This window comes from Manacus vitellinus, unplaced genomic scaffold (genome assembly GCF_001715985.3).
Source record: "Manacus vitellinus isolate BGI_N305 unplaced genomic scaffold, ASM171598v3 scaffold_16_pilon, whole genome shotgun sequence".
Taxonomy (NCBI): Eukaryota; Metazoa; Chordata; class Aves; order Passeriformes; family Pipridae; genus Manacus; species Manacus vitellinus.
The window spans coordinates 778485-805011 of NW_021939189.1; the positions used below are offsets into that span (position 1 = coordinate 778485).

A 26527-nucleotide genomic window follows, 5' to 3' on the forward strand; every position below is an offset into this window, starting at 1 on the left:
TTCCTTCCTTTTTTTTTTTCCATTATTTTTCCCCTTTTCTCGCTGCTCGCGGCCCCGGCGGCCGCCACTGCACACCGGGCGCTGTGCTGTGCCCCCGCACGGCGTGCGCCGGGGGCGGGGATGGCCGGACTCATGTCCCGCCATGCGCGCCTGCGCGGCGGGGCCGGGCGGGATGCGGCGCGGGCGGTGAGGCCCCGCGGGCTTGAACCGGGCGAGCAGGGACCGCCCCTTATAAATTGGCGGCCAGCAGATTGATTCCACAGCCCAATTCCAGGAGGGTGAGTTTGCCTAACCCATGCAGAGGGAGCGGGTGGGGTGCCCTGCGAGGGGCCCGGGGCGGTGGCGGCCGCCGGTCGCTGCCCGCTGCGGCGATTTGCACCCAGTGCTCGTGCCTTGAGGGTGATCTCGCTCTAATCCCTCGCTGCTCAGCCCTGAGGATTTGGGAATTCGTGGGAAAGCCGAATTCCCGCAGTCTTTGTCTCTTCCCGTGCCTGCTCTTTCCTCCCAGTGACGCGCGGGCCCTTCCCACCCCCTGTTATCCTGAAGGCCCTTCGGTTCCTCGCCCCTTGAAGGGCCTGGACCTTCCTGGGCGTTAAAACTGTTGCGATCCCCGGGGCTGTCACGGGTCGCTTCCTCGCGCCTGGAAGGTTTGTTTTCCCCGAGAGGGATCTCGGCGCAGGGGGATCCGTGCAGGCAGCGCCGGGGTCGCGGCTGTGCCGGAATCCATGTTCGCCACGAAGCACCGGGGCTTGAGGGGAACGAGGGTCAATCGGGCTCCTTGCCAGGCTTTTTCCGCATATATTTCGATTTTTAGCTTACGATTGTGGTTGGTAGTGATATAAATAAGAGAAATAATATAGGAAGGTGGCTGCCCCATCCCTGGAAGTGTCCAGGGCCAGGTTGGACAGGGCTTGGAGCAGCCTGGGACAGTGGGAGGTGTCCCTGGCCAGGGCAGGGCTGCGATGGGATGGGGTGGCCTTTGGGATCAGGGACAGGTGTGGCTGTGTCCTTGGGATGGGATGGCCTTTGGGATCAGGGACAGGTGTGGCTGTGTCGCTGGGATGGGGTGGCCTTTGGGATCAGGGAGAGGTGTGGCTGTGTCGCTGGGATGGGGTGGCCTTTGGGATCAGGGATAGGTGTGGCTGTGTCGCTGCAGTGTGGGGGATTCACGGGAGAGGCTGCAGTGAGGGAGCCAGAGCCTGCCAGGTTCTCACAGAAACAAAGAACGCCAAATGGCTGTGTGATTTTTAAAAATAAGTATTTGGCAGGAGCTGCGGACATCTCACCTAGAAAACACTGAACAACAATGGAAATAGAGAGGTGTTTCCACCAGCACTTGTAAGCACGGTGACACAGGAGGGGAATAGTGTCACCTCTGATTGTCAGCCTTAATTATACTGACATTTGCTTTCTTTAAATAAAAGTACTGACCGTGTCATGTATCAAAATGGGCACTTCTGTGAGAAGCTTTCTAAATCTTTTGCTTTCTTGATACACAGAAGCATTTTCTAGTTCTGCAGCTCATCTCCCACGTTGCAGCTCATCTCCCCAAAAAATGTGAGGCACTGCAGCTTCCAGAAGGAAACATCTGGGCTCAGGTATCCTGTGAAGTACATTGAAATTCCCACAGTGTAACCACACAGTAAGGCCTTGCCATTGAGGAGAAAAAAAACAGGGTGAAGAACAGTCTCATCCTATATAAAACCCTCCAAGTGAACAGTTTTTGTTGCTCTTCCACAGACCCAGCACTGTTCCATCCCACACATAAGATGGGGAAGTGTGGGGGGTGTCTCTTCCTGACTGCACTGGGAATACCAGGTGCTGTTCTTCCTGCAGGGAAAGGTGCACAGGTGACAGTGGCTTTCACGTGTCAGAAGCTTGAGGTGCAGAGGTGGGATCTCTCAGGAGAGTTAATGTCCTGGTGGGGACCAAAGTGTAGTGTCAGAGGACTGAAGGATCCCTCAGAGCCAGGCAGTTTTCCCTGTGTGCTGTGTGAGCACTTGGACTGCAGTGTGCTGTATGGAGCCAGTGTGTTTTGGGGTGTGCAGCCAGAACTGAAGGCTTTGAGGGAGTCGTGTGTGCCAGCCTTGCAGTGGGGTGTGGGAGTGCCTGGTGTGGGGGCAGGGATGTGAGTTTTGGTGGCAGTTCCCTGCCAGAGTCCCAGCTGTTGTGCCCACTGTGGGCAGGCCTGGCTGACACGTGGTGTGGAGATGGCACTGGGGTGTTCTAAGATGTTTATCTGGACCTTTCTTCCAGGTGAGCGAGTGCTTTGTTTCCATGGACCTCTCCTTTATGAAGCAAAGGTAAGTGTGGCAGCTTGTTGCTGCAGGTGGTTCTCACTGCCCCCCAGGAAAATAAGGAATTGCTTTAGTTTCCCTGCTGTGCCTCGCTAGGTGGGATCAAGGGCTGAAATGAAAATTAATGAAAACCTGATGATGTGTGAAATTTTAAATCCTGGAGCTTTATAATATTGAAAAAAATCAGGAAGCCCAGTGGTGCTGCAGTTATTCTGGTAAACTCCCAAAGGCTGGGTGGTTTCACATGTTGGAATATCCAATAGAGCCGTGTTCCCAGAACACTGGGAAGCATTTGCACCTGCAGGACTTGGAGCTGCTGGGTTACAGTCCTAAAGGAAGTGGCATTCCCAGTTCTGCTTCCCAGTACTGGCTTTTTAACCACATGAACCTGCATTGCAGATCTGTGATGTGGAGGGTAACCTGCTGCCTCAGGTTTGCTGGAGGTGCAGCTCTGGATTTGCCTGCTGAAATGGAAAAAGGGCTGCTGTAGCTCTCTGGGTTAGAGGACTTGCAGAAATTCCTGGGGCACCTCAAACAGGGATTTAAATCCATTAGGATTTAGTGTCAGTGAATGTTAACTGATGGGGCAGCTTCAGAGGGCTGGTGGCAGGGAAGCACTTGGTCTTCTCCATGCTGTGTCCCTCTCCTTTATCCAGAGTGGGATTTAAGCAGGGTCTGGCTCTGCCAGCTTGGTGCTGGAAGGGATTTCCCAGCGGGCAAGAAGCTTTTGGCTGGCTGTTGGTATAAGAGTGGATCCTTCTGAGTTCCTGTCCTGGCAGAATAAACTTGAATTTTAATTGTAAAATGTTTTCTTTATTTACTTAGAAGCATTTAATATTAAAAGGTGCTTTGTAAGTAGTAATTAATAATAACCTTTGCTTTCTTCCCGTTCCTTTGATCTGTTTTTCTTCAGTGACTCTCAATTCATGGGTTGCTTTGTTCCTGACCACATCTGGGGTGTCCCACAGCAGGATGGTCAGGGAGGCACTTGTGTGTGTTAGAGGAGTGTGAAGAGTTGTGGCAAAGGGGAACTGCTCGTACATCTCTACAGTGCAGAGTTAAATGAGAGTCACTTAAAGCACTTCTAACCTCCAGCAAAAAAAATATTTTGGTACAGAAATATACTTGAGTCATCTTTTGCTTTGTGCTCAGCCCTTTTGTTCTTCAAGACAAGTAGAGACGGGCACAGTCTGTGTCTGACTGGGTTTGACTTCAGGCTGTCAGGATGAGCCCCTGGTGCAGGACTGGCTCCAGCAGGAGCAGCATGACCTTACTCCTGGGTGCAAGTCTAGTGAGCCTGAGTTTAAGTTCCATATGTGGCATTTTGGAGATGGTTACTGGAATATGATGTTCCTCTCAGTTGGCAGGTTTTTTTTAATTAAAAAGGGTACATCACACTGCGTTCTTGAGTTGTATAGCAGAACACTATATAACACTTAGGGGTGATTCAGCATGGCAATGAAACAGCAATTATAACTTCTGTGAGTAGTTCTTACTTCAATGGGGAAAAAATCTTTAAAAAGCAACTAAAAGCTGGAGCTACAGAGGGTCATTGTTCCTGTTTTACAGCACCCTTGTTCTGTCACTGCCAAGTGGCACCTGTGTCTCAGCATCTCCAGAACACCACTGTGACTCTGGGGGTGAAGTGCTGAACTTGGTGGATTTAATTTGTATAGCCAAGAAGTTCAGGGACTGACCTAGCTGGGGTTATGTATTTTCTGTTCTGGGCTGTTTTTCCAGGAAGAGGCCTGTCCCTGGCTGGGTTTTTAATGTGGCTGTGGTTGCTTGAGCTGTATCCCTAGGCCAGTCTTCTGATGGAAAGAACTGTGCTTATTTACCTCCTGTTTAGATTCTTAACCCAAAACCAGCCCTTACTGCAGCTCCCTCTGAACACAAGGCTCTCTCTGTGGCTGGGGACATCCCTGTTATTTATTTTACCTTGTGATGTTCCTGTGTTCCAGCAGCTGACCTGTCTGTGAGGGGGGGCTGGATGGGAATGAGCTCCAGGGAATGGCTTTGGCTCACCTGGAGCAGGGAAGCAGCTGCTTGGCTACTCCTGGGGCATCCTCAGGGGTTCTGGTCCTGCTCCTGAAGGAAGGAATCCCTCTGGAGAGCTTTGCTTTGCCCTTCCCAGTCCCTCAGTAGGCAGTAGTGTGGGTTAGAGGGCAGTGTCTGCTGTGGGATAGCTGCCAGGATTCCAGGTGCTTGCATGGAAATCTCTTTGTTTAAACTGAAAGCTAAAAAACCAAAACTCATTCCAGTCTCCTTGTTCTCTTTGGGGCTGACTGACCTTTCCTCTCTCTTCCAGTGTGTAAAGGTTGCCATAAAGGACAAGCAAGTGAAATACTTTATCCACTACAGTGGTTGGAATAAAAAGTAAGTATTGCACAAAATGAAAGCACAGTTCCTTTGTCCTTTAGAGGAGGATGTTTTGTTTGAGCGTGAGCTGGGTGGACCAGCACTGCCAATGTCCCTGGTGTGGGGAGGTTCTCTGGGACCAACCTAAATATTTTATACCTGAGCTGATGATTTATAGTGACACAAAGAAAACATTGCCAAACTAACCATCTCCTGCAGAGCCTGGGGTGTCAGGAGAGTGATGGGAATGCTCTGTAGCATTCTGTTTGTTCAGGGTGGAAAACACTTACTGTAATTCCTCCCTGGCAGAAATGTCTGTTATGCGTTGGTAGAAGAGGCAACTCCTACTGAGGTGGAGCAAAACTGCACTCAAATACCCTGTGCTTGACTTTTATACCACGTTTGGCAGCAAGTTTTGGGGAAGCACAGCCTGCTGAGGGCTGTGTTCAGCAGGGGAGGGCTGGCTGGGTTAGCCCTTCACGGGGCAGGTGTAGCCTGTGCTTCGGTTCCAGCCTCCCTTGATAAAGCAAACTTGGAGATCCTTTTCCCTCCTGCAGAAATAACAGGATTCTGGCTGAGGGGTTGCTGAAAATGAAAGGTGACTCTGTGAAATAAATGATGAGGCCATTAAAGGTGAAAACTTCAGGAGGCTGTTGTACTGGTGCCCTTTTTTCCCTGTTTTTGAATTATGTTCTGCCACTCAGTTCGAACTCAGGAAAAGTGGAGTTTTTCCTCAGTGATTAAAAGCTTCAGCTCCTCAGCCTTGGAAGTCTCAGGGAGCAGTTTCCTGTTTGCTTTGGTTTTGTTTCATCTCAGTGCTGAAGACTCTCAGTCACAGCTCTGCTGATCTCACTGATGTGACTCAAAGCAGAACTTGGTGTTTTCTGTGTAACTTTTAATTGCAGCTGCTCACCCTCCTGCCAGAGGACAGGACTGGCTCAGTGTGCACAGCTCCAGGAGCACAATCAGCTCCAGTGCTGTCTGTTAATGAGGCAGCAAACATTTGGTCCTTCCTCCCCTGGTTTATCCCGAGGGAGGGGCCAGAACTGGTGTCCCGATCCCGCTTTTCTTGCTTGTGCTGAGTTCCTTTGCCTTCAAGCTTCCAATTAACAGCATTAAAAGTGGCGTTGCTGCAAGAGCCAGGGAGCTCTGGGGCACTGTGAGCCCTTCACTTGGGCTTCTCTGGCTGTGGGCCTTTGCTAATTGCTTGGCTTCCTAAGCTTTTTGCCAGTGTCAGCAGTCAGGACACAAAAGGGTTTCTTGCCCATGCAGTGCAATGTGTCCCCTGGTTACACAGCACCTTGGGAACGTCTCCTGCAGCTCTGCAGGCAGGAGGGAGGGAGTTAAAGAGCTACCAAAGCACTGCCTAAAAACAGAAGCTTTTGGTACAGCTGGAGTGGTTTTTCTGTAATTTTTGGATGCTGAGCTTGCCTTGTCTTCACACTCCAAAGCCCTGGTACTCCTGTAGCAGTGTTGGTTTGGCCACTCCACACTCCAGCACTGGCAGCTGTGGGAAAATGACACAGAACTCTGTAGAAAGAACTTTAACTTTAGAATCTCTTGGCCACTTTTAATGTGTTTTATTTGAAATAAACTGGTTGCTCAGATGACCCACTCTTTGTGTCAGAGTGGAATTGCTGCTCGTAATGGCAATTTCCCCAACACCTCTTCTCTTAAATCGTTCAGATTCTTCAAATATTCATTCCATCTTGGTTTCCTTCACAGACAGAAATCAGAGCTCTTCTCCTTACAGTAAGATCTTATTGCTGAATTTGTTAACCTATAAAATGTTGGAATAGATAAAGGAAACTTGCTTCTTAATATATTATGGCTGCAGGTGTCCCATAGTTTAGTAAGCATGGAATATTATTTTTTTTTCCTGTGATGCTTCTTTTGAGTTAAAGTCAGTCCTCTCCCTCCTGAATTGCCCATCTTCAAGTTTGGGAAATTCTTTGGAAATGCCTGAGGGTTACACTTCCCTAGAAAAACCATTCCAGCTTCAGTCAGTGGGGAATGTGTTTGGTAACTTACACCTTGAGTTGTGCCAGTCCATGACTTGACACAAAAGCAGTTTAGTCCCAAATTCTGTGAAGTTTTGAATTGACTGTTGTGTGTAGAATGCAATTGTTCTTGAAGTTTTTGAGTGATCATCTGGTATTTTGGCTTTTTTGCAGCTGGGATGAATGGGTTCCAGAAAGCAGAGTGCTCAAATACGTGGATACCAACCTGCAGAAACAAAAAGAACTTCAAAAGGCCAATCAGTGAGTAATTTTGGTAGAAAATCCTTCTCAGTAAATATTTTTAAGAGCTTCAATCCAACAGCTACATATCAAGGGAAGTTAATGAGTTTTAAAAAAAATAAAGCAAGCTTCTTTTCCATTAAAGTCTCATTTATGAATTTCCTCTTTTTAAAGGGAACAATATGCAGAGGGGAAGATGAGAGGAGCTGCTCCAGGCAAGAAAACTTCTGGTCTGCAGCAGAAGAATGTTGAAGTGTAAGAAGGTTTTTATTTAAAAAAACACACAAAACAACCCCCAACCCCCCACCCCAAGCAGCTCTTAAACCTTTGCTTGTCTTTTTGCTCTTGATCTGTAGGATTTTTCTTAGAATGGGCCTGCAGGTTAAACTCCATTTCCTGTGACACAGCCCATGCAAAAGCTGTGTTACATGATGTCAAAAAGGCCTTTGTTGAAGTATTTTATTAAACTGCCTTTAGATGGTGAAGAGTTCAGGACTGAATGGGGGTATTGAGTAAACACATCCTACATTTTTTGCACTCTGTTCCTCTTGAGTGGGTGACCTGACACTCAAAAAGTGGTGATTCCTCATAAGTCTCGTGTATCTCAGTGAAATCAGTTTTCATATAGAATTTCCCACTTGTTCCAGGCTCTGCAAGCACTTGGGAATAAAATCCTTACAATGCCTTCTCACTGTAGAATTATCAAAACTGCATTATAAGAGTCTGTTTGGCTGGTTTTGACAAAACTAAACCCATACTCTATTAAAAATGGGTTTGCATCTTAAGAGACCAGAAGCAAGCTCAGACATTTATTGGAAAAAATCAATTTGAGGCTGTAACTGTCAGACTTTTCACTCCATCCTTTTGGCTTTCAGAAGAGGTGGTGTGGTAGATTCTCACACAGACAGTGCAGCTCTGCTGCTTTGCTCAGTTGTCACCAAACTCCTCTGTTTGGGACAGTGTTTTGCTTAATTATGAAGATGGTCATTGCTAATGGGATGTTTTGAATTCCTGACTCCCTTTATGATTCTGGTGTTCATGAGGAAGCTGCTGAAATGGCATCAGTTCTTCAGAAGTGGATTTGGCAGCAGCCTGAGATTTCATGTGTCATCTGTGGCAGCTTTGTTATGAACTGTGAATCACTGGTTTGAGAAGGCAGCAGTACTGGGGTCAGGTAGTTGGTGTTTGCTCTGCATCCTGAAGCAGTTTCACTTTGGGATTAGCAAAGCCCAGCCCGGGCTGTAATTGGCTCCTGGTCTCTGGGATGGGGAGCCAGTGGATCTGGCTGATCCCCAGTGCTGGGGGTGCTCCCCTGTGCTCTGCTGGGGGCTCCCAGGGGCTCCAGCACCAGCTCAGGTTGTGCTCTGTCAGCTCAGCACCAACCTCTGACAGGGACCAGGCACTGCTTGTCTTCTCCTGGGGGTGACAAAAGCCCACCCCACCTCTCTGTGTAGATAGTTGATAATGATTGTCATTAAAGTCTAATTAAACCAGGTCTAAATTATGACCACTGCTAATTTGGCTGCTTAGGGGGCTGTCACACCAGAGCTGTCTCACATGTGAGTCAGTGGGAGGAGGGTTAATCCCAGGTGTGAGTCTGGCAGAGGCAGGGATGCCTCAGTTGTAAGTGTGTAGTTTGCACTACAGAGAGCATGGCAAGAGTAACTGCAGAGTAGGTTCCAGCTTGAGTCACCCAGGCAGCTCAGGCTGGGAGCAGGGGGCAGTTGTTTCTGGCTGAGTAAACACTAAGTGTTAACCTGGGCTTAAGGTCAGACGTGGGCTAATCCTCTCACCCACACCTGATGTTGTGTCCAAGGGAGACCCAACAGCAAAAATGACTTTGGTTTAAGCCCCTGTGAAACTGTAAAGCTTTACAGACATTACCAGGTCTGACTTCATTCCTGGTTGAAACAAGTTTTGGAAAGCACCTGGCTTGGCTTTCTGCTGCCACCACTATCCTAAGCTCTTGTGGCTGTCTCCAGCAGAGCAAGGCAGACATAAGGTAGTTCTCTGAAACTTCTGTTTCATTGATTGGAAAAGCTAATTCTTTGGTGATGGATTTTGAGTTGTGAAGGGGGAGAGGGAAGCTGTTGTTGGAGCAGCAGCCTGGCCTGGGGAGGTGGGTCAGAACAGGTCCCATGTTGTTACACTGAGCTTGCTGCTCATCTCTGGCCAAAACCACATCCAGTGCTTCCCTCAGTGCTGCTTCCAACAAAGCCTCCCTATTTTTCTCCCCTTCTTGGAGGCTGAGGGAGAGGAAATGCTTAGACCCAGTTGAAGGCTGAACACCAGGTCTGACACTGTGTCCTCACCTGCAGGTTTTTCCGCCGGGATGGAGCCCACACTGTTTGCTGTCTGGAGACCCCTGCCATCTCCACACGGTGAGTCAGGGCTGTGCTGTCACACCAGGGGTCCTGTCCTGCAACCCAAACCTCTTTGCTTCCCTACTCTTCTTGTACAGACTCTCTGAGTCCTCAGCTGGGTCACGTAGGTTTGGCAGCAGTGGATTGGTTTGGTGGTGGGTTTATTTAAAACCAGCATTAGCTGTTTTTTCGGCTAATACAAGTCTTGTTGTTGACCTGAACGTGCCAAGGTGTGTTGTCTGCCTGGCTCGGGGCATCCCCTGCTCCCTTGGGCACAGCTGGTGGCTCTCCCAGGCCCTCCAAATGCCAAACACCATCCAAACCCTGCCAGTTGTGCAGGGCTGGGGCAGCTCTGGGACTGGCTCAGGCTGGAGGTTCCTTCCCCTCCTCCTCTCTGGCCACCAGTAACCTGTGCCCAGAGGGTTTCCCAGAGGGAACCAGTGAGTCAGGGCCAGAGATGCTCTCCCCAAACACCTCTGTGCTTCCAGCCCTCTGTGACTGAGGGGCCTCAGAGCTGGAGGCTGTGTCCATGTGATGGTTTAATGTCCCTGTGTGGGACTGTCTTATATTTATCCAGTAACTTCTGAACCCTTTGGACTTCTGGCCTCCCCATCATCTTGTGGCAGCCTGTTCTCTTTTTGAAGAGGTGAGGAAGGAGGAGGATGACTCCTGTCATTTTAATGTCTGCTGCTTTGGGGCTTTTTGGTGTTTTTCATCTGTCTTGGGGAAAGATTGCTCAGTTCTTCAGGCTTCACCTTTCACTGTTGTGACACACCCCCCACATTCCTCCTCTATGTTTGAACTGTGAGATCTTCAGCACTTCCCACCTCTGTTCAGGCTTTTAATTAAAATTCTTTCCACAGAAGCTTCTTTGAGGCTTCCATGGTGCTTTTCAGTTTTGTTGTCCAGTTCAGTGAAAAGTGGCAGTGAAGGGAGAAAGAGGGGAATGCACAGCTGGGCTGTGGAAAGAGAAGGCAGTGCAAGTTTGGGGCTTCTGTTCCCATGTGGCTGTGAAGTGGCACAAAAGGATGTGTTTAACCCATCCTAAGTAAGTTCAATCTCTTGTGTCCCTTCAGGACTTGCATTCCACTTGTCCTTGCAGGAAAGGATTATCTGCAGCATGAGGCACCTACTTGGTGCTGTTCAGCTTTATATTTGATAAGGACTTTACATTATTTATATTATATTGCCCCTCTGTTCCAGTGGTTAAAACTCTGCTTCAGTTCTAATGCTTAACATAATTTTTATCTTGTGATTTCAATTCTGGGAAGAACTCCCTGTTCCTCCCTGTTTACTTTAGGTTTGGAAGAAAAGCCTTTCTCTTCAATACACCAGTCCACTATCAGTGACTTCACTTGGCCATTGCTCCTTCTTTCTGGAGAGATGAGCTTTATTCTGGCCTCAGTTTCAGCCTAATGCTTGTTTGACTTGAAGTTTAAAAAAAACAAAAAACAAACAACCCTTACTCTTCTTATCTTCAGCCCTTCCTGGGGACTCTGCCTTTTTCCTGGCCCAGATAAACCCAGCTCAGAGCCTGAAAACGAGTCACTTGAGGTGGTGGTGAATTTGCAAGGAAATAATCTCTTACTGGTAATGAGTTCTGTCCACACAAACTGCTTTTGGAGCAGTTGAACTGGCCTGCTGTTAGCAGGGAGAAAACTGAGACGTGACTGGTCGTACTCCAGTTAAAACTTTATGAAAATGGGTAGCCAACAAACAAAGTGCTACTGAAACTTCCCTCTGCTGCTGTAGTGGTAAAACTGGAGGGGTTTTCAATATTTTACTGGAAATTGATTCAGTTGACTGAGATTTCTCTGGTAATTCCCAGCACTTCTGTTTCCTTGTCCCACGTTCTGTTTGAAATACAGAATTAGAACACCTACAGATCTAGTGTAGTTCTCCAGGAGCACTTGGGAAGGACAAAACATCCAAAGAAAAGGTGAATTCTAACCTGTTACATGAAAAATCTTGTAGTATTATAACTGTGAAGTCATAGCTGATATTTCTTTCCTGTGTTTTTATCTAAACACTCCCCAGGCCCCTGAGTATCTGCTCCTTGCACTGAACTTAGTGGACAATTGTTCTGGCTTTCTGCTTTGGCTTCCTGAAGTACCACTCTCTTCATATTTGCAATAATTTGTGTTCTCTTTGCAGGAAAACAAAAAAGAACAAGCAGAAAAGTAAGTATGTATTTTGTATATAAGTGGATCCCCTTAGTGAAGGATTCTTAGCTGGAAAGACCTTAAATCTGTAATTACTGTTCCCTTGTGCTGTCCCTCCTGCACTCCTCAGTCCCTCCCTGCCCAGGAGGGGTGCACACTCTTCTGCTTTGCACAAGATCTACTTGTTTCAGTCTGTCAGGATTTTTTGACCTCTTGCAGATTAAAAGCCAAGTGAGATCTCCCTGGATCTGTGGAAATAACTTCCTAAGTCAGACTTACGTTTTCTTACTGAGCTGGAGGTGGGACACAGCTGCAAAGCTGAGCTGCTGGGCCCAAAAATTGTGCTAGAGAATATTACAGACAGTGACACATGGGTTTGGTTTTAGTGCAGAAACCTCCACCTTCAGGCACGTGTTGGTGCAGTTTAAAGTGCCCCAAACGTGGGACTGCCAGCACACAAGTAACATGTCACACAGAAACCAACCAAACCAAAAGGGGATCTGAGAGAAATCCGAGTCTTAAATGTTCCCTGGTGTTTCTCACTGATGAAGTCTGTGTTCTGCACAGCTCCAGGCATTGGAGAGGGGAGCAGCACCAGTGAGACTCCCCAGCCCCCGAGGAAGAAAAGGGCTCGAGTAGATCCCACGGTGGAAAGTGTGAGTGTTGCCATCCCCTCCCAGGATCTGGGTGGAAAACAGGCAGGGGGCTGTGCTCACCATTAGCACCTGGGAGTGATGAGTGTGGCTTTGTTTTTCTCAGGAAGAAACATTTATGAACAGAGTTGAAGTGAAGGTGAAGATCCCAGAAGAGCTGAAGCCATGGCTGGTAGATGACTGGGACTTGATCACCAGGCAGAAGCAGGTGACTGGGCAAGAGAACAGTTTGGGCCATCCCAGAGGTGTGAAACTCATGGTCCAGTCTGGGGGGGCACGTGTGTGCCTTGCTGTGTACCTGTGACTCTTGGCATGACTTTATTTAACTCTAATTCAGGAGTTCATCATCAGGTTGCTGTTGAGCAGCACAGGAGTTAAATGGAAACATGGATATAGCCCTGGAATCCTGGGATGGTTTGGGTGGGAAGGGACATGGAAACCAGTCTCATTCCACTCCCTGCCATGGGCAGGGACACCTTCCATGGCCCAGGGTGCTCAGGTTGGTTGGGGTTTTGTATGCCCATTAAAACAGTTGGGGTGTTCCTTTAATAACACATAACACCTTAACCTGCTGTTTTCAGTCTAGGAAATGCCCTTGTGTGCATTGGTTTCAATGCAGCTTCCAGGTATAAATGTCTGCAAAAATTAGGTAACTTGTATTTGTTCTTTGCAGCTCTTCTACCTTCCTGCCAAGAAGAATGTTGACTCCATTTTAGAGGATTATGCAAACTACAAAAAATCCCGAGGAAATACTGATAACAAGTGAGTTGTGGCCATTTCCAGCCTTAAACACTTCTTTTGCTGTTGTTGTTGGACTTGGAAAAATCAAGTAAACTTGTGAACCAAGGCCCAGCCCAGTGTCCAGCATCCTGTTCCAAGACCAAGGTGATGGAGGAGTTTAGAAATCTTGAGGGGGTAATTCCAGGCTGCAGTTCTGCTTTCTGGGTATTATTTCTGCTTCTCCCCCTTTCCCAAGCCTTCTCCCGAGGGAAGATGATACAAACAGCCCAGAAGAGCTGCCTGGTAGGTGAGCTCAGAGCTGCTGGGCTCCCTCCCAGGCACAGGGACAGGGAGGTGCGTGAGGACTGGTAAAACATTCAGATGAGCAGAGCTAATTACTCATTTGTAATTACCCCAGCAGTCAGCCCTGACCAAAACAAGGTGTGTTTATTCTGAAGGAAGCTTTCCTGTTTGAAAGGGAGAGAGAACAGAAAGGGGAAGTTATTTTCTGCCATTCAGGAGGAGGCAGATTGTTGACTTGTCAGGGTGTTTTAACCTCCTTTGTAATTGTCCTGATGTCTGCTCTGAATGTGTTGGCAGGGTGGAGTGAGGGCTGGGCTGCTCAGTGTCACCAATTCCTGTCCAGGCAGGGTGAACTCGGAGGCCTGCAGGAATATGGCAGGAGAGGTCTGGGAAGAAGGGATCAGGTGCCTGAAATACTGGGGGCTGTCCCTCTCTTTAAGCAGGAGTTCAGTCCAGTTACTTCAATATTGTACTTTTAAAGTGTTGTGAGTTGGGATGAACTTTGGTGAAAAGAGAAGAGCTGGTGAGTGTCCCTAAAATCCTGCCTGTTCCTTTGGAAGGGCTGCTCCAAGAGTTCATCTCTCTGAGTGGGTGACTAAAAACAAGGCTGCTCTTGGTTTGCCTGAATCCTGAGTTCAGAACAGCCCATTTTCAAGGGAGGTCTGGAAATGCACCACTCCCCGTGGCTGTACATTGTAAGGTCTCCAGACAAATTTCCTTGGAAGATCTGAAGGCCTGCCCAAGATCCTCAGGATTTTGCTGGTCCCACCAAGACAGGGCTCCCCCTGTGTCCATCCCATCCTTGGAGCAGGGCTGGCAGTGTGCTCTGTCCCCAGGGAATACGCTGTCAACGAGGTGGTGGCTGGGATTAAGGAGTATTTCAACGTCATGCTGGGAACTCAGCTGCTCTACAAGTTCGAGAGGCCCCAGTACGCCGAAATCCTGGCGGATCACCCGGATGCTCCCATGTCTCAGGTCTATGGTGCCCCACACCTCCTGAGGCTGTTTGGTGAGTACCACCTTGGGAGGGTGAGGAAGAGCAGTTGGAAGGATTCAGATCCTTCTTTTCCCCTCTTGAGTCCATGGCAGGCAGCTCTGGATCGTGGGTTCACTCTTTCCTCGCTCCACGTATCCAAAATGCTCAGAGCCATTGGGGGCTTTGGGGTGGAAATGGGCTTTTAACAGTCCCGTTGAGCTTGTGCATATTGGAGTAGGTTGCTGGGCTGCTTTTCTGTGCTACTGTGAAGGTGTGGGCTGTGCTGCAGGCCTTGTGAAGGTGTTCTGTGAGTAACCAGTGCTCCTTCCTTCGGAGCAGTGCGGATCGGAGCCATGCTCGCCTACACGCCCCTGGACGAGAAGAGTCTGGCCTTGCTGTTAAACTATTTGCATGACTTCTTAAAGTAAGTACTGGGAAGGTCTTGCAGCAAGAAAGGCAAAGTTCAGGAAGCACAGGCTGTTGTGTTGCTGCCTGTTTTCAGTGAATAGTTGTATGATTTGGGGCCTGTGTGGGGGATCTTCGCAGTGAAGTGTTGGATCCCAGTGAAGCTCTGACTGCTGTACAGGAGCACAGTAAGACTGGTTTTAAATCTCTCCTTACACTGAGATTATTGCTACTGCCAGCACAAGGGGGAATGGCTTCCCACTGCCAGAAGGCAGGGATAGATGGGATATTGGGAAGGAATTCCTGGCTATGAGGGTGCTGAGGCCCTGGCACAGGTTGCCCAGAGAAGCTGTGGCTGCCCCTGGATCCCTGGAAGTGCCCAAGGCCAGGTTGGATGGGGCTTGGAGCAACCTGGGATAGTGGGAGGTGTCCCTGCCCATAGCAGGGGTGGGATGGGATGAGCTTTAAAGTCCCTTCTAATGCAAACCATTCCAGGATTCTGTTAATCTGCACTTCTAAACTGCCCAAATCTGCTACTTGTTTCAAAATAAATGCTTCAACTTTTATTTCTAGTTGCTATAAAAAGCAGATGATGATAATTCCAGCAAGCTGTTGAATTACACAACAGTTACTCAACAGCAATTGAGCAAATATTTAAAAACTGATGAACTTTATGGATGTTTTTTCTGGGACAGACAGTCACTGGAGCTTTAGTGTGCTTGTGCTGCAGCCCTGTGGCTGTGGGATATCTGGGAGGAAAACACCATCCTGAATGATAATAAAAGGCTTTAATGTGAAATGAGATGAGCTTTAAGGTCCCTTCCAACCCAAACCATTCCAGGATTATGTGATTGGATAAGCAATTGGAAGTTGAAAGAAAACCTTCAGTAAATCCAGGATGGCTCTGCAGCAGGGCTTGGAATGGATCAGCCTGAAAGCCAGGGAAAAGCTGCCTTGGAATAGCCTGAGAGCCTGGAGTAGATCCTGGTCTTTTGGGTCAGTCTGAGGTGAATGCAGGTCTGAAGAGCTTTGGCTGTAAAGGCAGAAATGTGAAGCCAGTGACCAGAAATCCCTGCATCCATTTGATGAGATTTGAGGGGCACATAACGTTTATCTTTGGCCATCCCTTGTTTTGCCATCATTCATTCAGCCCCTGAGGTTCCCTGTTTGTGCAGACAGAACTCCCTGGGGTCCTGTTCCCTCTCCCTTGGAGTAGGTCAGTAGTGGATGTACTGCAGCTGCCTGGACCTCAAATATCAGCTGTTTCATCTTATTAATCTTGACCTCACCTGGAGACAGAGCCGTTTGACAGCTTGCTTGGAATTGATTTTGGTTTTTAATTGATTTTTTTGCCTGAGCTGTCAAATGTGGAGTTAACCTGACACAGCTGGTGTGAGATTTGTGCTGCTCAAATCCATCGTGTGCTCTGGGCTAACACCTGAGGACTCACACGGTTCTGAACGGTGGAGAATTTGGGCAGGAAGGTAATTTAATCTATTTATTACTTCTGTAGGTATTTAGCAAAGAATTCCTCTGCATTGTTCAGTGCCAGTGACTATGAAGTGGCCCCTCCCGAGTACCACCGGAAAGCGGTGTAATCCCAGTCTGGATCCCTGCAACTGTCCACTTTGCATCCTGTCCTTCACCTCCCCACTGCACAGCTCTTGCACAGGCCCTGTAAACATAAGGTGAACAAAGCTGTGTGTGTGAAATGGAGCTGGCATGTAAAGTCCTGAAGATTTCCTGTCCCAGGAGGACGGCCGGAGCTCCCTGGAGCTCTGTGCTGCTCCTGGCTCGCTGTTTGTGTCGGTGGGATGTGAAGGAATGTGTTTGGTGTGTCTCTGTATGAACTCCGTGCTCGTAGGGCTGCTCTGAACGAGGCTTGGCCTCACTAACCTGCTTTATTCCATAGTCCGACAGACCCCCGGGGCTGTGTCACCTGTGCTGGTGCTATTGACTGTCTGACTCGACCCGTTGACTTGGTGGTGGTGCAAGTGCCATGTTTGGTCCGTAAATGTTCGCTTCTCTTGGGGTAGTTGAAGGACTGTGACTTTTTTTTATATTCTAACAGTAGGAAAACGTGTTCTCATCTCGTAGTGTTTGGAAATGTTGGTCTTTCATGGAGCTGTTTTACAGAGCTGCAAATAAACTTTTTTAATTTCAGACGTTGTTTCTGATGTTTGTGTTCCTACCAAGTCCCTGCCCCGTGAGTGTCCTGGCCAGGACGAGCCAAGGGAATGAGGGGTTTGGGGACGTGTATTAATGGTGTTGCAGGACTTGGCTCTGGCCTGAGTAGCTGCTATTTCCAGGCAAAACACCAGGTTTTAATCACAGATGTTACTGCAGGAAATCACAGTATCTGGGGATCCAAGGGCTGTTCTGGTGTGGGTGGGGTGGAATCGTGCCCTTCCTGTGGGGACTGAGAAATGGGAGGCTCCTGCACCCACATGTCCCCAGACATGGGCTGCACCTTGCCAGGAGCTGCCTGTGTGTGAAGATGGGCTGAGGGAAGGTGTGAGCAGATTCCCTGGACAGGAATCCAGCAGGGTCGTGTCCCACCCTGCCCCTGTGCCCCCCTGTACCGGAGCACAACGACCCACCCAGCGGGTCCTGAGCTGTGCAGGGCGGGGCCGGGCCAGGGATGGTCCGGCAGGATAACGAGCTGTTCAAAAGAGCAGCAGGATCTGCTGGTGCATGGAAAAAGAACAATATTGAGCAATGATGTGAGGGGAAGTCGCCATGGAAACTGAGGCAGGGCTGGGAGCTGCCGCAGTGCTTCCGAGGTGGGTTCCTGCCAGGAATCCTGCCCAGGGCAGGCAGAGTAGGGACAGGGGCTGGGAGGGAGCAGCCCTGGAGCCCTGGGAAGGTGGGTGCTCCTCTGGCTCCTGGGGCTGTTCCAGTCACTGTCTGCTCTTTCACAGATTCATTAGGTTAATTAGCTACTGCTCGTTATTTATCAGGGTGTTAACCAGAGCCAGGACCGTGTTCTGGGCTGAACAATGGATTTATCCTTTGCCAGCTGCCCCAAGAGGGAAAACAACCTTTCGCTGTCAGTGCTTGTGTTCAGAGAACGGTGTTTGTACCGAGACCTGGATGGATCTTCTGGGGATCCTGTTGTTATGTGGGAAGCTCCCTGGTGTCCTGCTGGAAAATCAAGAGCAGGACAGCCAGAGTGAGGGTGGGAGCAGGAGCTGGAGGTGGTGCCAGCCCACAGCCCCCCAGGCAAGGCCTGTATCCTGGGGGGCTCACAGCCACATTCCCCTCACATGGAGGGACCTGCTGGGCCTCCTTCCCTGCTCTGCTGCTCCTCTGCTGAGCTCAGGAGGCACCACCTGCTCTGTTTTCCAGGCTGTCCACAGGCAGGGAAGGGAGGTGAGGCAGGGAGTGGGAGGCTCAGTCCTGTCTCTGCCTCCCCAGCCAAGGGGTGTTCTGGATGCAGGAGTGGCAGATTCCGAGGGCTTTGCTCCTGCCATGCTCGGCCTCCCCAGGGAGGGGATGTGCCTGGTGCTGTGTGGCCTCTCCAAGCTGGGAAGCCTCTGCTCCTTCCAGCTCCTGGGAAGGGTGAAGTGTCCCCTGATGGCCTGAGGCATCAATCATCAGCTTCCAGGCAGCAATTTCCCAGAGTCCTTTAGGTTGGAAAAGGCCTCTCCAATCATCCTGCCATGCCAAGCTCAGGGGTGAAGCCCTGCTGAAGAACAGGCTGTGTCTCTGCAAGGTGAGGGGCTACAACACCTGCCTGGTACCCGAGCACATGAAAGCTCCTTCTGCTCCCAGTGCTGCGGGACGAGTGTGGCCTGTCCCTCACAGCTCCAGGGCTGGATGGTGCTGGGGACTCATCCCCTCCTCAGCCAAGTCTCCTGAGCTGGGGGTGGGATGGAGTGCCTGGAGCTGTGCCAGTGTCTGTGTGGCTGGTTCGTGTATCCCTGCAGAGGTGGATGGTGAACTTGGGGTCTGTGGGTGCCCTGGGCTGGCCAAGCTCCTCCTGCAGAAGGTGTATTTATAGGTGGGAAACAGTTTTGTGTGGAGGTGGTGGCTGGGCAGAGGTTGGGCTGTCCCCCGGGGTGGTCCCGGCTGGAGGGCGGTGCTGGGCAGTGTCAGCAGCCCGGCTGTGCCTCCTGCCCCCCGCGCTGGGTCACCTTTTTCCTTCCTCTGTTCCCGTCTGAGGGTGATTTCCTGTGCCGGGGGGTGTGGAGGGCTGGGTCCATCCTCGCCCTGTTCTGCTGCCATTCAGAGCCTGCCGGGCACAGCAGTGTTTGTGCCAGAGGAGATCCCAACGCTCCTCCATCCCCGGGCTGGTCCCTCGCCCTGAGCTCGGCTGCCTCGGCCCTGCTCCAGTCCCAGGATGGACAGGGCAGAGGGGAGGCAGCAGAGTGATCCCTGCCCAGGCTGGGCCATGGCATCCGTGCAGGTGAGTGCTCCCCCAGAAACCCTTCCCTGCTGTCCCCTCTGGCCGTGTCCTGCCCGTGCCGTGGTGCTCTGGGATGTGCTGGGAGCAGCCCGTGCCCTCCTGGGCTCTGCTGTGGTGGAGCAGGAACATCACACGGTGGTCCTGGGCCTGTGCCAGAGCGGGGGGCTCGGCCCTGCCGTGGGCAGGGGAAGGAGCCGGGGCTGTCTGAGCTGCCAGGGGTTCCTGTCTGAGCTGCCAGGGGTTCTGGAGCTCCCTGCAGAGATAAGGAGCTTACCCCAGGGAATGAGGAGCTCATGGGTCCCGCCGCGGGGCTGGAGCCAAAGCCCATTAGGTCTCCATGTGACTCCCTGTTACCTGCAACAGGCTTTGCAGTGCAGGTGCTCTGGGCTTTCCACGCTCTATTGCCACACTGGGATTATGCCAAGGTCACGCCTACTCGTTGCTGTTAATTAGTGCCTGGAATAGTGAGATGACGGGGGCAGAGATGCAGGAGCAGCACAGAGGATGCTCCCCCAGCCCATCTCCTGAAGGACCCACCGGTGCCCCTGGAGCAAACACAGCTCTGAAGCCTCCGGCCCCGCCGTGGCTCTGCTGCCTGCGTGGCCTTCCTGGGTGTCAGGGAACTGTAATCGGCTTCTCTCGGGGTAAATCAGCTTCCTGCAGCTGCTCTGGGCTGGGAGGGGCTGCCAGGAGCTGTGTCTCCTCAAGGACCCAGCGGCTGCTGCTGGGTGGCACTGTGAGGTTTTGATTTCCATGGTATTCCCATGGCCTCACATCACCCCCGAGCCCCACCAGCTGCTCAGTGGGTCTGGGAGTCCTTGGCCGGGCAGCCCCCACTGGCAACATGAGCGAGTGGAGGGTGGGAGTCCCACAGGAGCCACACAGCTCCCACCCTTGGCAGGAGCTCGAGGAGCAGCCGGGGCGGTGAGGCCAAGGAGCGACTCTGGCTCAGACACCACTGTCACCTTTAATTTGCTCACTGCAGCAGCAAAGGCTGCTGCCTAATTAGTTTATTCTTTAAAAGAGCCTTTCAGGAGCGACTCAGTCATCTGGGAAAGGCTTCCCTCTGCCAGGGCTGCACAGGGATGTCATTACTGCGTCGGGTCAGGCAGTGGAGCTGGAAACACAAAGCTGTACACGCTCCCTCCAGCCGCACCAAGGGATGAGGCTCCAAGAGCACCGGAGGCACTTGGCTCCTGGGACCTTCCCGGGTAGGAATCCCGGCAGAGCTGGACCAGCAGACAAGCCAAGATGTTTTCCCTCTGTGCAACCTTGGGGAGGTAAAAGCTCGTCCCTGTTTCACTCCAGCTCCCAGGAACTCTGGGCTGCACCTGGGGCTGGGCAGCAGCTCCCGAGGGCGTTGAGCTGCCAAAAGCTCTGGGTGCCCCGACCTGCCCACATTCCTCTCCTTCCTCTGCTTGCCTTGTGACTCTGCCTCAAACCTTTCCGTGGGCAGGAGATGCTGTGCCAGGCACGTGCCTGTCTGGGCCTCTCCTGGCAGCTGCTCTTCGTGCTCTGACACGGCCCATTTTCCACCTGGATTTTGGGTGCTGGATTCAGCTGCCATTCCCAGGAAGGAGGGAGCTGATGTGGTGGCAGAGGTGGGAGAGCCGAGCTCCTTCCTGGGGTGGTGGAACTGGGGAGCAGGGTAGGGTCCATCCACATCCCCGGGGGCTTGGGGATGCTTCCCTGTAGGAAGGCAGAGTGTGGGGAAGGGGCTGTGCTGGAGGTTTTAGAGCTATAGTTGGTGAACGTGGATCCAGCTGAGGAAGTCCTGGTTCCCTCAATAGCAAAACGAGATTTAAAAGAAAGAAAAGCCCCCAAGCTGCTGCTGTGCCCTCAAACAGCCTTGGTTTCTCATTGTGCCATTTTGGTGTGGACCTGGTTCATCCCCTCACCCAGGTGGACTCAGCCAGGGATGATTGCACAGTGTGCCCACCCTGCCTGCTCCCAGCCCTCTGTGGTGCCACCAGCCAGGAGAGGGGGAGAAGCAGCTCAGGTGTGTCCCTGTGGGGCTGTGTCCATGCCCAAGGAGGGCTGGGAAAGGTTGCTGGCCAGGGCACTCCATAACCATGCAGTGTCCCTGCCCAGGCTCCGTGCAGGCCAGTCCTCCTCCCAGCCAGGGCAGGGTGTGCTGGGAGTAATGCCTTGGGCAACCTCAGCTTTGGGTCCCTGCCCTCTCCACCCTGTTCTGCTCCTGCCTGGAAACACGTCTGGGAGGACTGGGGGCAGCAGACAGGGAAGAGGCAGGTGCCTTCTGGGCCACCCTGGGGCTGGCAGAGACACTGCCATAAAGCCATGGGCTGGTGTCATCTGAGACTGGAGCTGCCTGTCCCCCACGCTGGAGCCCTCAGTGCACCGGGGACGTTCAGGTGAGGCTGGGGGGCTCTGGGGGAAGGCTGCCTGTGGCTCAGTGTCTCTCCATGCTGTCCCAGGTGGTTTGTGCCAGCAGTTGAATGCCCAGATGGGCATCAGCTGGGATGGGGCAGAGGCTGGTGGTGGCCCGGGAGAGGCAGCTGGTGGCCAAGGCCCCCTGGCAGAGGGGCACAGGGGGATGGATGTGCTGTCAGTGTGTGCTCCGGGAGCAAACACACCGGCTGGTCCCTGAGTGGGGCCAGGTCCTGGCAAAGCTGCTGTTTTGAGGATATTTTGCATTTGTTGCTGCTGGGTGTTGTTACTGTTGCTGTCGAGCCTGAGGCTCTCAGGCTGCAGCACAATCAGACTTGTGCTCATCAGGAGCACTGAGCTGGAGTCTGGGATGGAACACGGCCCCTTTCCTGCCTGCCTTCCTCTTGCTGTGCTTTCCCCATGCATTGGCCCCAGTGTGGCTTTCCCAGCTCCCGGCACAGCACGTCTGGGTCCATGGCATGGGCACAGCTGAACCCAGGAAACCCCTCCTGGGAGATGGTGCAGTGCTCCTGCCTTGGCTCCTGCCTTGGCTCCTGGCCCTGGGACAGCCCTCTAGAGCACCTGAGGTAAGAGGAACGTGCCTGTGTCCCAGAGATCCCAGTGTGTGCTGCTCCAGGGCCGGGACAGGCTCCCTGTGGAGCTGCAGCTGCAGTCACAGCCTTTGTTTTGGAATTGGGTGGGGAGTGGAAACTCGGCGTCCCCTTTCCGCACAAACAAGAGGGATTCCTTATCCAGGCCCCCAGAGCTCTGAATCTCACTAGTGAAGCTCCCACCCCTCTCTCCATCTCTTCTCATCTCCGTTGAGCTCTCCATGGAAACGGGATGAGCATTGTCCCGTGAGCCCACAGCCATGCTGGTGTTGTCGGGGGTGGGACAGACCTCGGGGCTCTGAGTTGGCACCAAAACAGCTGTTCCCTCCCTGGACTGAGAGGATGTTCCCATCCCTGTCCCTTCCCTGCTCTGATCCCTATATCCCCTTCCAGGACTGGGGGTATGTTCCCACCCCTGTCCTCTCCCCGGATTTAGAGGATGCTCTGTGCTTAAGGGCCAGGTTGTCCCTTCACCTGTGGGTGCTGTAAAGCAGCAGGGCAGGTTCCTGGTGCCCCTGCCTGCCCAGCACTGCTGCTCCAGTGCCTGCTGGCATCCAAGGGACACCAGGACAGAGCAGGAGAGCTGCAGGGCAGGGACTGCACTGTGCTGATTCCCACTTCTCCCTGCTTGCTCCCCGGATTGCTCAGTGCATGAGTGATGGCGTGGGACCCCTGGGGACCCTGGGAGTGAGGAATCCAGGGCTGGCTGAGCTCCTCCTGCTGCTGGCAGCCCCCACCAGCCCAGGGCATGTACTGGCAGTGCCCAGCCCTGTGCTGGAGCCCTGACCGAGCACCTCCCGAGCCCCCGTGGAACCCGCCGCGGGCGAGGTGAGGATCCTGCTCCAGGAGGGATAATCACTGACTTGGGCCATCCTCGCGTGCTCCTTGGTCCAGTGCACTCAGCAATTAGCCCTTGGGAGTGGCTGGGGAGGAGCTCCTCCTGCTCCTTCTTTCTCACGGGAGTTTCCCAGCAGAAGCTGTGAAAGACACCCTGTGATGTGCTCGGAAGTGTCTCCTGCCCCAGCTGAACCTGGGCAGCCTCACCTGCTGCAGGTTGAGGGGAATAAAGTGCTGCTCCCTCTGTAAAGTCAACATCACAGTGGGCTCTAATTTTACTTTGCAAACAGATGCAGTCACACACGTTAGTGATTTTTTTTTTTTCACCCTGGGAGAATTAATGATACAGAAAAATTAATTTTGATTAAGAACTGGTGTGTCACAAAGTGGGATTTCGTTTTTAAACAAGAGAAAACCCAGTTAGCCTAGAATGATCCCAAGCTGGTGCTTGAGCTAGTCCTTGGAGGAGATGGAATCAGCACTGCAGGAGCAGGGGAAATGGAGGTAGGAGGAGGTGGAGGAGAACATGCAGTAGGACTGAGCTCATGTCCTGGGGAGCTGCCAGCGGTCAGTTTGGGGACCTTCTCGTCCCTGCTCAGCCAAGCTTGGCTCCTGCATTCCCACCCCAGGGCTCCTGCATCCCCACCCCAGGGCTCTTGCACCCCCATCCCAGGTCTCCTGCCTCCTCTATCCCGGGGCTCCTGCCTCCCCATCCCGGGGCTCCTGCCTCCCTCCCCGCGGTGCCGGATGCCGGGAGCAGGCGGAGCTGGGGCGGGAGCGCAGCAGGTTGGCCCGGCAGAGCCGGTGTTTGACACAGGGGACTGGAAGTTTCGGTGGTTGACCTTCAGAGCCTGGGCACCTTCCTGTGCCACGCAACACCCCCTGCCCTCGGGAGTGGCAGCCGGGGCTGCCCCGGGGCTGCCCGAGCGCTGTAACCAAACTCGGGAGGTGCCTGGAATGTTCCCGCCGCCCCGAGTGGAAACAGGCTGGAGTGCTGGGATCAGAGTGCTGCATCCATCGGCATGCTTCTACTTTTAACATGTTGAAGATCATGTCTGTAACCTGCTCTAATTTTAGGCGTCGGTCTATCCGTGCTGGATTCCCTGCAGGGAGGAATGAGTGCAGGTGTAAAATTAGCCCGATTATTTATGGGCTGGCGGTTACCAGTGCTCCATCCCCAAAATGTCCTGCTCGTGTCCTCACTCCTGCCTCCCAATCACCCACTGCCCTGTTCCCACCCCAGGATTAGCCTGCAATCAAAATCTTGTTATCCAGGCAGAGGTTGAGAGGGAAAGGACGCCATTCCTGAGTTTAGGAATTGATCCATATTAGGAGCAGTTAAACACAGCAGCCTTTCATTCCCAGTGGTTTGTCTGGGAAGAGCTTGGGAAGCAGAGACTGAACAAGGATAAATGATGTGTTTCTAGTCTGTGCCATAGCTGGAGAAAAGATTATGTGAAATAACTAACATGGAAATGTTAATCAGCATTAGCCATACTCCAAATTCCATTAGCAGGAATGCTAAACACAGAGGAGGAAAGGGCTGGGATTAGGGTGGCTTGGCAACAGGCTCTCCTCCCTGATGTTTGGGTCGTGCTCCAGGATTTAAGCTGTAATTTAAAATCCAAGTAATTTTCTTTCCCTCGTCAGCACAAACACCAGAAGCGTCAGAGCCCAGAGCAGCTGTACCTCAGCACATGGGGTATGCAGGAGCCTGGAACGCTCTGCCGAGGACACAGGGATGTGCAGGAGCCTGGAATGTTCTGCTGAGGACACAGGGAAGCAGCAGCTCATCAGTGAGAGCACAAACATCCCTGCCAAGCTCTGCTCCCGGGACTCCCTGAGCCAGGGCCTGGTGTCAGGGAGGGGCTGCAGGAGCAGGGCAGCCTGGGGGGCGGGTGGGGCTCCAGAAGGACCTTTTGTGGATTTTTGGCTATTCATGCCTGAATGGGCTCTCCTGGGTTTTTGGGTTTAACACAATATTACCTTGTATCAGACCATTCAGTTCCTGGTTTCAGTGCTTTTCCCGCTTGCTTAATCCTGACCCTTGTTTACGAAGTTTTTACAGATAATGTTTCTGAAGTAACTCAAGCTTCTCCTGTTTTCCTCTGGAGCCAGGCTGGGACAGCTGGGGGTGTTTGCCTGGAGAAGAGAAGGCTCCAGGGAGACTTGAGAGTCCCTTCCAGGGCCTAAAGGTGCTCCAAGAGAGCTGGAGAAAGACTTGGGACGAGGGATGGAGGGACAGGACACAGGGAATTGCTTCCCGCTGCCAGAGGACAGGGCTAGATGGGATATGCTGTGGAGTGTGACATGGGAGAAATCCCTACGGCAGAGTTCACCCCACTCCAGCAGAACTGGAACTGGTTTGGATTTAGCTGTGCTTCTTCCCCCACTTCCACACTCCTGGACGGCTGCCTGGGCCCTGCAGGGGCTGGGGAGGGAGCAGAGTGTGCAATCACACACACGCTGGGAGCACTGCTCTACAGCTGATTGTTCAAGAGACTCTTGCAGCAAAGACCGCTCTGGAATGCCTCCCAGATTGGATGCAAGGAGGAATTTGAGCGTGGAAGCTGCCCTGTAGCAGGACAGAGAGTATTTTGTGGATGGAGTTGCCACGCAGATTGGTCACTGCACTTGAGCAAACAAGTGTGTTCAAATAACAGAGCGATGGAGACAGACACTGCTCAGCAGGGCTGGAGCCTCACCAGCTAAAACAAGCCCTGGATTTAGGACAGGAGCTGCCCATGCAGCCAGGGAAGCCAGCTCCCAGAGATCCCAGGTGGGATGCCCGGGGGCACATGTCCTCTCCAGGGGCAGACGTGCCATCCTGGGACAGTGTCTGGTGTCTGCTCCCAGTGCTGCACCCAGGCACTCCAAAAGGGCAGAGCAAAGGACTCTCCTGGAGTAGTTCCCAGGCTTTGGATGCTTTGACCCACGGGTATTTTTTCCCCTCTCTCTTGAAATGACAAGACTTTGAGAAAACCTGTCCTTGGATAGCCCTGGCAGTGCAGATCCACAGGGAGCCGGCTCACGTTTCCCAGCTGCCAACCCCTCCGCAGGTGATCCTGGAGCCTGGCTGCCTGCCTGCCTGCTGCCCGGGTCCTGCACTCTGCAGGGGCAGTAGGACACAGCCTGCCCCTTCTTCTGGGACTGCTCCAAGGGCTGAGGCCTCTGCTCCACAGCTCCATCAGCTCCCGGATCTGGGCACAGATTGCTGCCCAGCACGAGCCAAAGCTGCTCTCCAGAACCCAATCCCATTCACAGGAAATTCAGACCCCGCTTGCCATCGGCCAGCATCCAAGAGGGAGCAGGGGAGGCAGGCACAGGATTTGTTTTGCAGGAGTACCACGAACTCAGGGGTGCAGTAACTGGTGTGAGCTGACAGTCATGTACCAGCCTCGGGTGACCCCAGGAACCCTGTTCCCCCTGTGGTTCCCTGGGGGTTGTTCATCCCCCAGCCTCCTCCTCCTCCTCCTCTGCTGCAGCTCATTCTGGCTCCTCCTGTGAGCCCCGGGCTGGTTTGGCTGCTGCAGGTCCAGCTGCTCCCTCAGCAGCAGGCAGGACTTCAAACCCCACTGGTTTCCCACTGCTCAGAGCAGATGGAGAGCAGGGAAAGCACGGCCAAGATAACGAAGTTAATTTGTGAGGCCTGGAGAGCTGTGTGGTGTGTCTGTGGCTGCAGGAGACTGCTGGTTGGGGTTACTGTGGGAGACGCTGTGGTTGCTAATATTGCAAATCCTGCATGCCTGGATGGTTGCTAACCTGGGACCCTGCTTGCTTTGCCCCTCATCAACCTAAAAATGAAT

General features: G+C 52.3%; 2 protein-coding genes across 2 annotated transcripts in view; both read left to right on the forward strand.

Moving 5' to 3' along the window:
• The first annotated feature begins 228 nt into the window (after window positions 1-228).
• On the forward strand, window positions 229-16640 carry MORF4L1 (mortality factor 4 like 1). Its single transcript, XM_029958823.1, has 13 exons — window positions 229-278; window positions 2257-2303; window positions 4606-4673; window positions 6830-6916; window positions 7070-7150; window positions 9214-9276; window positions 11413-11438; window positions 11988-12076; window positions 12180-12281; window positions 12747-12835; window positions 13933-14105; window positions 14412-14496; window positions 15991-16640. Exons 5-13 carry the CDS (start codon window positions 7092-7094, stop codon window positions 16073-16075), a joined length of 771 nt encoding a protein of 256 aa, XP_029814683.1. The 5' UTR covers window positions 229-278; window positions 2257-2303; window positions 4606-4673; window positions 6830-6916; window positions 7070-7091; the 3' UTR covers window positions 16076-16640.
• A 3498-nt stretch (window positions 16641-20138) lies between these two features.
• The window catches only part of UACA (uveal autoantigen with coiled-coil domains and ankyrin repeats), a 41477-nt gene continuing 35088 nt past the window's right edge, over window positions 20139-26527 (forward strand). Inside the window, exon 1 of the mRNA XM_018069576.2 lies at window positions 20139-20165. The gene's annotated coding sequence lies outside the window, so the exon portion shown is untranslated. The remainder of the gene's footprint in view (window positions 20166-26527) is intronic.